Below are 14016 nucleotides of genomic sequence, written 5' to 3' on the forward strand. Positions count from 1 at the left end.
TTTATCTGGTACAAATTGTCGCCATACGGACAGACGCAGACAATTTCACAGAGTTTCGCACTCAAGTTGCGTCGTACTGTGACTTACCTAGTTTCATAATCGAAAAAAGGTCTTTCACACAAATATGTCGATCAAAATATTGTAATAGTTTTGGAACATCATTATGGAGCCTTCGAAAATCTACCTGAGAAAAGCAATGTAGACGACGCAGACAGTTTTAACGTAAAAAGATTTGTAATTAAAACTGTAATTACCTTGCAGGTCAATCAGCTACATCTGCTCATCACAGGGCGCTTTCAACTGGAACGGCAAACAGTCTCCAAAAACAGCTCGAAAACAGATGTAAGACTGACAGTGTTCTCAAAACCGTTATAAAACTGTCGTTGTAATTCTTGCAAGGCCACAATGAATTCTTCAAACGTCGCACTTTCTCTAACGCCTATGAGTTCAGGAAACTGGATTGTGTCAGAATCTGTCCCTTTTACAGCGCGATTTTCTTTTTAAATGCACCCCCATCAAACCAGAAGAAGTTACCTGCAGCGTGCAGTCAAGTCCACTTAAAATGTAAAGTATGCAATCGATTCCGGATGCTCTAATTTTCGTTCCTGCACTCCTTTTACCTTCATAAATTCAACAACAGCGACATTTAAACCGAAAAATGATTCAGGGCATGCTTCTTGACTTAACCAACGTACTTACAGTAATATATGAAGTTTCCATACTCTTCGTTAATTTCCATTGAAAACTGTTGCAACTGAAAATGGAATAATGAGTGCGACTTCAGAAATTTTGCTGTTCGTTCCACCAATTTCATCAAGTGCTTCGTGCCTGCAAATTTAGCACTGTTATTGTTGTTGTTGTGGTCTTCAGTCCTGAGACTGGTTTGATGCAGCTCTCCATGCTACCCTATCCTGTGCAAGCTTCTTCATCTCCCAGTACCTACTGCAACCTACATCCTTCTGAATCTGCTTAGTGTATTCATCTCTTGGTCTCCCTCTACGATTTTTACCCTTCACGCTGCCCTACAATACTAAATTGGTGATCCCTTGATGCCTCAAAACATGTCCTACCAACCGATCCCTTCTAGTCAAGTTGTGCCACAAACTCCTCTTCTCCCCAATTCTGTTCAATACCTCCTCATCAGTTATGTGATCTACCCATCTAATCTTCAGCGTTCTTCTGTAGCACCACATTTCGAAAGCTTCTATTCTCTTCTTGTCCAAACTATTTATCGTCCATGTTTCACTTCCATACATGGCTACACTCCATGCAAATACTTTCAGAAACGACTTCCTGACACTTAAATCAATACTCGATGTTAACATATTTCTCTTCTTCAGAAACGCTTTCCTTGCCATTGTCAGTCTACATTTTATATCCTCTCTACTTCGACCATCATCAGTTATTTTGCTGCCCAAATAGCAAAACTCCTTTACTACTTTAAGTGTCTCATTTCCTAATCTAATTCCCTCAACATCACCCGATGTTCCATTATCCTCGTTTTGCTTTTGTTGATGTTCATCTTATACCCTCCTTTCAAGACACTGTCCATTCCGTAATTTAGCACTAAGAACAACAAATCCTCTCTGTCGAGCGTTGTAATGTTTTGCTCTTTCATTGCCATCAAGAAGTTTAAATTCTTTCTGCGTGGTACTACAATGTCGCTTCCTAGCAAATAAGCAGCACCCATCGTGCGTGCGAATTGGTAATTCTCATCCCTCTCTTCCGGCATTCGCATTCATTTTAAAGGATTGTGATGACAGATTGCTAGACTGCCTGTTTTGTACAAACAGCCACTGGACCTGTGAACGTCCTTCATACCACGACCAAATAGCGAAGGGTAAACAGTGCTGACGTTACCACCCTGCCGAAGTCAGGGAGTTGTGCTGACATCAAAATGCCGCACCATAATGCTAAATGAAATGTCGCGCTGCCCCATGTACTTCGGAGGACGGGCCCGCATACACTGCATGCTTGAAGCCTGGCGCGCTGTTGCTGGCCCAGCATTAATCCGGTATGGTGCGGATCCCAAACACTAAAACAGTACTCAACACTGGGTCGCACTAGTGTCCTATGTGCTGTCTCCCTTGCAGACGACCCACACTTTCCTAAAATTCTCCCAGAAGACTGAAGTCGATCATTCGCCTTCCCTACTACAGTTGTTATGCGCCCATTGCATTTCACATTGCTTTCAACGTTATGCCTAAATATTTAATCGATATGACTGCCAAGTTGCACCCTACCAATACTGTATTCGAACATTATGGGTATGTTTTTCCTACTCATACGCATTAACGTACAGATTTCTACATTTAGAGTGTAAGATGTCGTGGTCTCCTGACCTTTATTGCTTACATATTCCGCCCTCAATATCATATTCCGCACATCAAGACGCTTCATTCGAACTTGAACTCAATAAGATAAAGCCAATGTTGTATGAATTCATGTAAACGATATACAAATAACAAGTGCCCACCGGGGTTGAAATACTTGAGGCTGGGGTACAAACATACATTCCAGACACGACGGTCACAGGGGCTTTTAGTTCGAGAGAGGCAGACCACACACCGGGAGGCCGGTCCCTTCAGAGGACGAGTCAACCTCGGCCGCCCGTGCAGCAGACAGTGTATGCCCAAGTGAAGGGGGGAACGACCCCGTGTTCAGCTTAAAAGCAAATTCCACTACATTGTGTGGGAGAGTCCAACCTACGCATTCTTTACACATAGCACGCAGTTTCAGAGATTTTCACAGGGAGACACCAAACGCCAAACGACGATACTACAGATTTCCGGATTGGTCGCCTTAAACGAAATGTCATTCTCCCATTTTAGAAGAGCAATGCTGATTGGCAGACGATATTTCTGACGCCTTGAGCTGAAGGAATAATGGAAGAGACCGAAGGATATACCCCTTCACGTCTGGCGTGGAGAGGCGCCGTTCCGTTGTCGCTCTTGGAGCGAGGAACAAGTCTCTCTTCACTACTTCACTGGGGGAGCGCCTCTGTCGAGAGCGAATCGAAGTGCGACTCTATATTGAGTCTTTGCGATTAAGGGTTGTTCCCTGTGTTGTCTGACACACTTATTGTGCGGTGTGAACAGATAGAGTTATAGTTAAACGCCTGCGAGCGAATTTTTGAGTGGCCTCGCGGTGGACTGGTTATCTGACCGGTGTACCATGCCAATAGTTAGACTAGGGGCGAATAGGAATCAAAAAATGGTTCAAATGGCTCTGAGCACTATGGGACTCAACATCTTAGGTCATAAGTCCCCTAGAACTTAGAACTACTTAAACCTAACTAACCTAAGGACAACACACACACATGCCCGAGGCGGGATTCGAACCTGCGACCGTAGCAGTCCCGCGGTCCCGGACTGTAGCGCCAGAACCACACGGCCACTGCGGCCGGCGAATAGGAATCCTTGACTTCATCAAGGCATAGGGAAAGTTTGATTAGCGAAGGTCAATCCAGATAGAACGAGAGTTATCTTATTTGTCAGCAGCGAGCGGCGCAGACAGCAGTCATCGTAGCTTACGGTATTGTGCGCTACAACTATTGCGAGCCCCCTATTTCCTCCACAACAGTACAGTTCACTGCATTTCACACGCGACAGCCTCGACCGTACCTAGCAATATTCTAAAGGATAATTATTCAAGTTGAGTAGGCGCGCCTCTCAGCCATTCTGCCAAGTCAATAACAATCTTAAACTTTGTATAGAAATTTCATTAGCAAATCCTATCCTTGAGAGGTAACTTCACATTCCGCAAAGATCCAGGATATAACTTGTTCAATTCATAGTTAAAAGTGACATTGTGATTTCTCAGGATTTTTGCAAAATAAATAATAATTTTCGTTAGTTTCATGTTTTTCTTACACTAACTAGCACTACTCCAGTACCCAAGTATCCCACTAGTTACGTAAGACATTTTGTGAATTTTTGTGTCGTTTCCTTAAGTGGACGACTCCTGAAAATATTTATTGCTGAAAGTTTTTCAGGCATTTCTGTTTAGAACGTTAGGAGTGTATGTCTGTCTTCTGTAGTAGTGTGGGGGTGGAAATTTCATCTTGCAGGAGCCACAGGGTAAAGGGTACATCTCAGATTAATCCGTTGAGCAGAATAACAGCAGATCAACCCCACGCTCACAAGAGCTAAATCACAATTATCACACCTACTATAAAATTTGTCCAAGTCATCTTATATCCTCCTACAGTCACTAAACGGCAACTTCCCACATACCACAGTACCATCAGCAAACAGCTGCATACTGCTGCTTAACATGTACGCCAGATTATTTTTGTATACAGAAAATAACAGCGGTCCTATCACACTTTCCCGTGGCACTCCTACGATATCCTTGTCTCTGATGAACATTCACCGTCGAGAACATACTAATTCTGTTATGCATCAAGTCCTCGAGCCAGTCGCATACCTGGGAACTTATTCCGTATGCATGTGCCTTCGTTAATAGTCGGCAGTGTAACACCATATCAAATGCTTGACGGAAATCTAGGAATAACGAATCCGCTTGTTGCCCTTCATCCGTGGTTCACAGGATCTCATGTGAGAAAAGGGGAATCTGAGTTTCGCACTAGCGATGCTTTCTAAAACTGTACTCATTTGTGGACAGAAGCTTTTACTTCTCAAGTAAATTTATTATATTCGAACTGAGAATATGTTCAAGGATTCTGCAGCTAACCGATGTTCAAGATATTGGTCTGTAATTTTGTAGGTCCGTTCTTTTACCCTTCTAATATACGGGAGCCACCAGCGCTTATTTCCAGTCGCTTGGGACTTTGCTTTGGGAGAGAGGTTCGCGATGAATGCAAGCTGAGTCAATGAGTCTAATCATGTCTTCGCTGTTCGTGTGGGATCGATACGGAGGTGGCTGTAGTATACAGGGTGAGTCACTAACTATTGCCACCTAGAATAACTCCGAAAGTATGGTAGTAGCAGAAAAGTTTGTGGGACGAATGTTGCATGGGACAGCGGGGGCCGTAATATGACGTTGGTTTTTTGTTGCTAGGTGGCGTCACGTCAGAAATATGAAGGTCAACGTTGTTTTTTTTTTAATGGGATGCTACAGTTTGGTAATTACTTTCTGATAGCGGCTGTCGAGGCGAATCCAACGATGTGCAACAGTAAGTCTTTGAAGATCACAAAGATGGCATGAACGTCCATTCACAGAAGGTGTTCGAAGTGATGACCATCGGTATCAATGCAGTGCTGCAATCTTCTTATCATAAATTGAGTGGTCTTCCTTAACACTTCGGCACTTACAGAAGCACATTCTCTGACAATTCTCTCCCGTATATCGGGCAAATAGTAAATATTCGCCAAATGCGGCGTATCCATCTAACTTGCCATTGACATGTAAATACCATTCGACGGTTTCGTAATACGACACAAATAGGAACGGTAAGACTAGTATCGTCGAATCAAGCGAATGTGAATCATGTATTCTTTCGAAGAACAAGTCGATATGCTTCTCATTTGCAGAGAATTCCAACGAAATTCAGTGAGAGCTAGAGAGAGACTTATACGCTGAAAGATATCCTCAACGATTCATCCTACACGTCGTACATATTATATGTGTATGGTAAATTGAGAACAACTGGATCTTTAACGCATCGAAACATATCCGCCAAAGGAAATTTACTAACAAGGAAACGGAAATTGGTAGTCTTGCTACTGTGGTTCGAGATCCGTGTGTTAGTTCGCGTCAAATCGCAAGGGAATCTGGCATGAGCCAGAGTAGTGTTGTTCTTGTTCTGCATCGCCATAAATATCATCCTTACCATAACAGTCTCCACCAAGAATTAACTGGTCGGTTTATATGCGTCGCATTGAATACTGGCGATGGGCTCAACTTCAGATTCAGAGGGATGAGACATTTACTAATTTGATTTTATTTACGGACGAGGCTACATTCATGAACCATCGAAATGTTAATTTGCATAACATACATTATTAGGCAACTGAAAATCCATAGTCCTCAGAGCCATTTGAACCATTTGAAAATCCATGTTGGCTGCGGCAAGTTGCACACCAAAAGCCGTGGTCGCTGAATATATGGTGTGGGATTCTGGAAGGCAGAATTATAGGCCCCTATTTCATCGAAGGAAATCTTAATGTTAGGAAGTATACCACATTCCTGCAAGAGAAATTAGGCCTGTTATTGGATGAAATATCTTTAGGAACAAGGCACAGAATGTGGTATCAACACGATGGGTGTTCGGCACATTTTTCGCTAATGGCTAGAAATGAGTTGCAGAGACAATTCCCAAATTGTTGGATTGGACGCGGAGGAGACGTGCCGTGGGCGGCTCGTTCGCCACACTTGACGCTTCTGGATTTTTTCTTGTAGGGATTCATAAAAGACATTGTTTATAAATACGTTCCAACTACAGCTGAAGATATGCGCGAGAGAATTGTCACAGCATGTGCTTCGGTAAGTGCCAATGTGATAAGGAATACCACTCAAGCTATTATAAGAAGATTGCAATACTACATTGATACCAATGGTGCTCACTTCAAACATCTTCTGTAAATGGATGTTGATGCCACCTTTGTGACCTTCATTGGCCTTCAAAGACCTTACTGTTACACATCATTGGATTCGTCTCGATAGTCGCTATCAGAAAATAAGCACCAAACTATAGCATCCCATTTAAAGAAACAAAGTTGACCTTCATATCTTTGAAGCGACCCCACCCAGCAACAAAGAACCAACGTCACATTATGGCCCCTCTTGTCCCACGCAACTTTTGTCCCACAAACTTTTCAGCTCCTATCAAACTTGCAAGGGGGCTTAATTAAAAAGAAAAGACTAATATTAATGAATAAATGCAATAATTTTACTAGCTGTGTGACCAGTTACGATGTCTCGTACCTGGTTGGCCTGACTAGTATTAGCACGAAATCTGACTGCATAAAATAAAAATAAAGAATGACAAGGAATTTCCACTAACACAATTGATTAATTAAGTCCCCTGCAACTATAAAAGCTACGATACAACAAAGCACAAGTGTAACTGTTCTGTGTGTGGTAGTGTGACTCAACGTACATGTATCGGGCTCGGTTCTTTCTCAATACGACAAAATATTTTAAACACCATTTACAATGAACTAATTGAAAAACCACAAATACTATAATTGCAAATAGAAACCATAATTACAAGTCTAGTAAATGAACGCGAGCCAGATGCTTTGTTGACTGTACCTGTGAGCAAGAGGGATTGTTATTAAAGAAAACTGTAATACCTTTTTACCTCATTTCACATTGACGAAAATATTCCATTACACCAGCATCATAAATCAAAAGCCCATCTCCTTTCTCAAATATATTCTGACAATTGCATCTTCTTCCATCTATACATTACACCAAGCGAACAGTACAACATTTCAGTCAACACTCAGATCGTCTACTCTCTCGCCCAACAGAACGACTGCCCTCGATATCCTCTGAACTACTACTGCCAGTGGAGGCGGCGGAATAATAATCTTTGGCGCAATCTCTGGCACTGTGACTCAGTGTAGCCACCTTTCAAACTTTCGGTGTTATTCTTGGAGGATGTAGTTAGTGACTCACCCTGTTTTTCTAGACTCATCACTTATCCTGTTTATTGTTAAGTTTGTAAATAGGCTTTAGCATCTATTGGCGTCTATCTTGAAACGTATATCGATTCAGATTTTTCAAAAGGACCGTGACAGTTTGGCTCTGAGCAATATGGGACTTAACATCTGTGGTCATCAGTCCCCTAGAACTTAGAACTACTGAAACCTAACTAAACTAAGGACATCACACACATCCATGCCCGAGGCAGGATTCGAACCTGCGACCGTGGCGGTCACGCGGTTTCAGACTGAAGCGCCTAGAACCGCTCGGTCACAGCGGCCGGCTGTGACAGTTTACCGTGAGAGAGTTTTCTCAATGAACTGAAGTCTGCCACCTGCTTCACCTATACCTGACCCTTCGTGATCGTTCCAGTTCATATGCATACAAATTGTTACATCCAAGAACTTGTGTAAATTTACTGATTCCGGTAATGGCTCATTGATAATGTAGTCATAGCATTCTTTCGCGTTTTGTGAAGTGCGCAGTTTTGAATTTCTGAATATTTAAAACGAATTGTCAGTCTTTACACGATTTCGAACTGTTATCAGGATTTGACTGGGTATTTGTGTTGGTTTTTGTATTGTACGACACAAAGAAGAATACTACTAGGGCTTAGATACAGATACAGACGAATAATGTCCAGCATCTACCGGGTGATCAAAAAGTCAGTATAAATTTGTAAACTGAATTAATCACGGAATAATGTAGATAGAGAGGTACAAATTGACACACATACTTGGAAAGACATGGGGGTTCATTGGAACCAAAAAAATACAAAAGTGCAAAAAATGTCCGACAGATGGCGCTTCATCTGATCAGAACAGCAACAATTAGCATAACAAAGTATGACAAAGCAAAGATGACGTTCTTTACAGGAAATGCTCAATATATCCACCATCATTCCTCAACAATAGCTGTAGTCGAGGAATAACGTTGTGAGCATCACTGTAAAGCATGTCCGGAGTTATGGTGAGGCATTGGCGTCGGATGTTGTCTTTCAGGATCCCTAGAGATGTCGGTCGATCACGATACACTTGCGACTTCAGGTAACCCCAAAGCCAATAATCGCACGGACTGAGGTCTGGGGACCTGGGAGGCCAAGCATGACGAAAGTGGCGGCTGAGCACACGATCATCACCAAACGACGCGTGCAAGAGATCTTTCACGCATCTAGCAATATGGGGTGGTTCTAATAAAACCCCACGTCATTCCAAGCATGTGTGTCAATTTTTACCTCTCTATCTACATTATTCCGTGGTTTATTAAGTTTTCAAATTTGTACTGACTTTTTGATCACCCGGTACAACGTGAACTTTTAGGGAGACCCGAACCGATCTGACGGCGCCGTGTTGACCGTCGTGTTATCTGCAGCCAGTTGTTGGCGTCACGGGTCGCGCTGGCTGCGCTGCTGAGTCACGGACAGAGCCGTAGTTGGCCGAGCGCGGGGACAGCCAGACAAGCCGCCATGTCTGCCGAGAGCACACCGTTCCGCACCCTGGCGGTGCTGATTTTACTGTCGGTGTCGATGGTGGTGGGCGGAGCTCCTCCTCCGCAACCTCCGGAGGACAACGAAGGTACAGTAGCTGCGTCTCTATTCTTGTCTGAGCCAGTGTGCTAAATTAGTCCCATCACAGACCTCATTAACGTAGTCACTGCCAGTGAGAGAGAAAAATGTCACAGATGAAAGTTGCTGGAAAGAATGTACTCTACATCCACATTCTATAAACTGCTGTGAACTTCGTGGAAGAGGGCATTTTTGACTGTGCCACATGTTAAGGTTTCGCAATGTTCCATTTGCTTATGCAGCATACGAAGAAAGACGCGTCGCCACGCGCGATTAGCCGAGCAGTTCCGTTTCAGCCGCGCTCGCGAGTGGCCGCTGTTGACTGCTGCCCTGCACTTCAGTGTTTACATCGCTGTACTTCTGCTTCACCGAGTGCTGTCCGTCCGTTAATCTCCGTGTTCGTTCATATTCCTTGTGATCTGATCGCTCTTTATGGTCTTGCTGCTGCTAACGGGAATTTCGGTTGTTTAACCGCAATTGCGTCGCTGGATTAACCATGGCTACAAACCTCAGGAAGAATACTCTGGTACCGAGCGAGGTGGCGCAGTGGTTCGACACTGGACTCGCATTCGGGAGGACGACGGTTCAATCCCGCGTCCGGCCATCCTGATTTAGGTTTTCCGTGATTTCCCTAAATCGCTTCAGGCAAATGCCGGGATGGTTCCTTTCAACGGGCACGGCCGACTTCCTTCCCCATCCTTCCCTAATCCGATGAGACCGATGACCTCGATGTCTGGTCTCCTTCCCCAAAACAACCAACCAACCAATACTCTGGTATTTGATTTTGACAGGGAATCCCGTCCTGTTCAGCCGACATCCCTGGAAATAGATGACTGGATTACACAGGTAATTGGTCTCAATTCTGAAACCGTCCATACCTGGCAACTGGATCAGGAAAAATACTGTGTTTTTGTCAAGTTAATCAGTGCTTCGACTGTTGATAAAGTGTTACGGAAGTGGGGCTATGAAGTAGATTTTGTGCATAGAAATGGTTATAAAAGTAAGGTTTCCATCTATAGAGCGGACATTCATTACAAAACCGTTCGTGTCTTGAATCTCCCCATTGAAATTGAAAATGATAAGATTAAGGAAGCTCTTTTAAACTACGGAGACGTTAAATCAATTGCAAATGAAAGATGGTCGCCTCGCTTTAAACTGCAGTGTTTCAAAGGGGTCCGCTGTGTAGAGATGGACGTTAAGACGAATGTTCCGTCTCACATAACTGTTTGTTGGTATAAGGCACAAATTGTTTATACAGGTCAGGAAGCTACATGTCATATATGTAACGAAACCGGCCACTTCAGACAGGAATGTCCGCTGCGAACTGTTGTTCTTAAAAGTAATTTGATACAGCTTCAGAAGCTTACCTTAAATGATCTGTTACCAAAGAATAGCCCGGATCAACTGGTTGAGGACGTTAACGGAGCGGGCCAAGCTCATGTCTCCGTTCACGATAACAGTCAATTTCCCCTGTTAACAACAAAGGGAAACCCTGTTACCACTACCCATGAAACTGAAACGCAACCGAAAAAACGACCTCTGGAAATAACTGATAGTTGTTCAGAGGATGAGCTGTCTTATCCCACTCCCTCACTTCGCAAGCAAAAACAGTGCGATGAGGAGGCAGAGGAACCTGAAGGCAAAATGCGAATAGAAACTGATGAACAGAAAGATAATACACATACGGTACCAGAAAATGAAGGGGGTGTAATCATCATTAATTTGCAAGAAACAACAGGTGCAGTAGCCGATTCCAAAGATCAGCAGCTATCTGTTAATAAACAAATTCAGGGAGAGGTTACAAAACTGCAGTCTCCATTTGTTTCCCTCGATTAGAAAGTGAGTGAAATTAATAAAGAACGAGCAAATAGTGGCCAAACTGAAATCACGGTCAACACCTCAGGACAGGCGCCGGTAACCGAAATTGCGAAAGCGTCTGCTGCTGCTCCAGATAAGCCGCGAAGTAAAATACCGGCGCAACCAAATGAGAATGTAGCTCGTAACCAAGGGAAGGGAAAATCCGGTAGGGGCGACCCAAGCCCAAAGAATATTCGGTCCGAAACGGTCTTATACGAATCACTGGAGGAAAAACCAGGAAGTTCACCAGGAAATCAGTCTGCTTGCGGTACAAGAGAAAACATCAGAAGTAGAAAAAAAACGGGACAGTAACTAATAAACTGATTGAAGTGTTATTCCATGTACAGCCTTCCGAGAAAACTGTTACAGCTTGACTGAACCCTGAACCACAGGAAACTAAATTAGTTCATCGAAACAACTACATAGTGACAGCACAATGACGCAATCTTATTCTGTCACCACTATAAACGTAAATAAAATTACGACCGGTTTGAAATTATCGGCCCTTAAGGATTTTTTTTTTTTTTTTTTTTTTTTTTTTTTTTTTTTTTTTTTTTTTTTTTTTAAAGCGGTCTAGGGCGCTGCAGTCACGGACTGTGCGGCTGGTCCCGGCGGAGGTTAGAGTCCTCCCTCTGGCATGGGTGTGTGTGTGTTTGTCCTTAGGATAATTTAGGTTAAGTGGTGTGTAAGCTTAGGGACTGATGACCTTAGCAGTTAAGTCCCTTAAGATTTCACAGACATTTGAACATTTTTTTTGAAACACGCGTCGTACCCTTCCGTGGGAGCTGTTACTTGCCTAGTTTTATCTTCACTAGTTACACATGTCGGGACAAGCACGTAGAGTCCGAGGAATAATTTTAGTTTTAGGTTCATTTCAGAGTATGCTCATGCATTAGCTCCACACTTAACAATCATATAAACCGTTCACTTGACGAAAGATCCGTACCCAAAGACTGGAAAGTTGCACAGGTCACACCAATATTCAAGAAAGGTAGTAGGAGTAATCCACTAAATTACAGGCCATATCGTTAAAGTCGATGTGCAGCAGGATTTTAGAACATGTATTGTGTTCGAACGTAATGAATTACCCAGAAGAAAACGGTCTATTGACACACAGTCAACATGGGTTCAGAAAGCATCGTTCTTGTGAGGCACAACTAGCTCTTTATTCACATCAAGTGCTGAGTGCTATTGACAAACGATTTCAAATCGATTCCGTATTTCTGGATTTCCGGAAGGCTTTTGACACTGTTCCACACGAGCGGCTCGTAGTGAAATTGCGTGCTTATTGCATATCGTCTCAATTATTTGACTGGATATGTGATTTTCTGAATGAGATTTTCACTCTGCAGCGGAGTGTGCGCTGATATGAAACTTCCTGGCAGATTAAAACTGTGTGCCCGACCGAGCTCGAACTCGGGACCATTGCCTTTCGCGGGCAAGTGCTCTACCAACTGAGCCACCGAAGCACGACTCACGCCCGGTACTCACAGCTTTACTTCTGCCAGTACCTCGTCTCCTACCTTCCAAACTTTACAGAAGCTCTCCTGCGAGTACCTGTGAGTACCGGGCGTGAGTCGTGCTTGGGTAGCTCAGTTGGTAGAGCACTTGCCCGCGAAAGGCAAAGGTCCCGAGTTCGAGTCTCGGTCGGGCACACAGTTTTAATCTGCCAGGAAGTTTCATATCAGCGCACACTCCGCTGCAGAGTGAAAATCTCATTCTGGAAACATCCCCCAGGCTGTGGCTAAGCCATGTCTCCGCAATATTCTTTCTTTCAGGGAAAGGCGAAGGTCCCGAGTTCGAGTCTCGGTCGGGCACACAGTTTTAATCTGGCAGGAAGTTTCATGTGATTTCCTGTCAGAGAGGTCACAGTTCGTAGTAACTGACGGAAAGTCATCGAGTAAAAAGAAGTTATTTCTGGTGTTCTCCAAGGTAGTGTTATAGGCCCTTTGCTGTTCCTTATCTATATAAACGATTTGGGAGACAATCTGAGCAGCCGTCTTCGGTTGTTTGCAGATTACGCTGTCGTTTATCGACTAATAAAGTCATCAGAAGATCAAAACAAACTTCAAAACGATTTAGAAGAAACATCGGAGTGGTGCGAAAAGTGGCAGTTGACCTTAAATAACGAAAAGTGTGAGGTCATCCACATGAGTACTAAAAGAAACTCGTTAAACTTCGGTTACGCGATAAATCAATCTAATCTAAAAGCCGTAAATTCAACTAAATACCTAGGTATTACAATTCCAAACAACTTAAATTGGAAGGAACACATAGAAAATGTTGTGGGGAAGACTAACCAAAGACTGCGTTTTATTGGCAGGACACTTAGAACAGGCCTACTAAGGAGACACTACGCTTGTCCGACGTCTTTTAGAATACTGCTGTGCGCTGTGGGATCCTTACGAGATAGGACTGACGGAATACACCGAAAAAGTTCAAAGAAAGGCAGCAAGTTTTGTGTTAACGCGAAAAATGGGAGAGAGTGGCACAGAAATGATACAGGATTTGGTATGGACATCATTAAAAGAAAGGCGTTTTTCGTTGCGACGGAATCTTCCCACGAAATTCCAATCACCAACTTTCTCCTCCGAATGCGAAAATATGTTGTTGACACCGACTTAGATAGGGAGGAACGATCACCAAGATAAAATAAGGGAAATCAGATCTCGTACGGAAAGATATAGGTGTTCAGTCTTTCCGCGCGCTATACGAGTTTGGAATAATAGAGAATTGTGAAGGTAGTTCGATGAACCCTCTGCCAGGCACTTAAATGTGAGTTGCAGAGTATCCATGTAGATGTAGATGTAGTTTCTGCCATCAAAGGCTGCTGCTGTTCATGTTTTCTAAGTAGGTGTAATGCGACTGTCGTCAGGCGCCTGCCACTTACGAGTTTGGGTCAGTCTCCACCCTGGACCATTCGCACCAAACTTCTTTGTATTCCCAGGTCGTCCTCCATGAGTCCGATATGATGTGGATTC

General features: G+C 43.4%; 1 protein-coding gene across 1 annotated transcript in view; it reads left to right on the plus strand.

The window, feature by feature from the left end:
- The first annotated feature begins 9032 nt into the window (after positions 1-9032).
- Positions 9033-14016, plus strand: part of LOC124607224 (collagen alpha-1(XXVI) chain-like) — a 31848-nt gene continuing 26864 nt past the window's right edge. The window contains exon 1 of the mRNA XM_047139496.1: positions 9033-9188. Within this exon, the coding sequence (XP_046995452.1) occupies positions 9080-9188 (109 nt within the window). The 5' untranslated portion in view covers positions 9033-9079. The remainder of the gene's footprint in view (positions 9189-14016) is intronic.

The sequence above is a fragment of the Schistocerca americana genome, chromosome 3 (assembly GCF_021461395.2).
Source record: "Schistocerca americana isolate TAMUIC-IGC-003095 chromosome 3, iqSchAmer2.1, whole genome shotgun sequence".
NCBI classification, from domain to species: domain Eukaryota; kingdom Metazoa; phylum Arthropoda; class Insecta; order Orthoptera; family Acrididae; genus Schistocerca; species Schistocerca americana.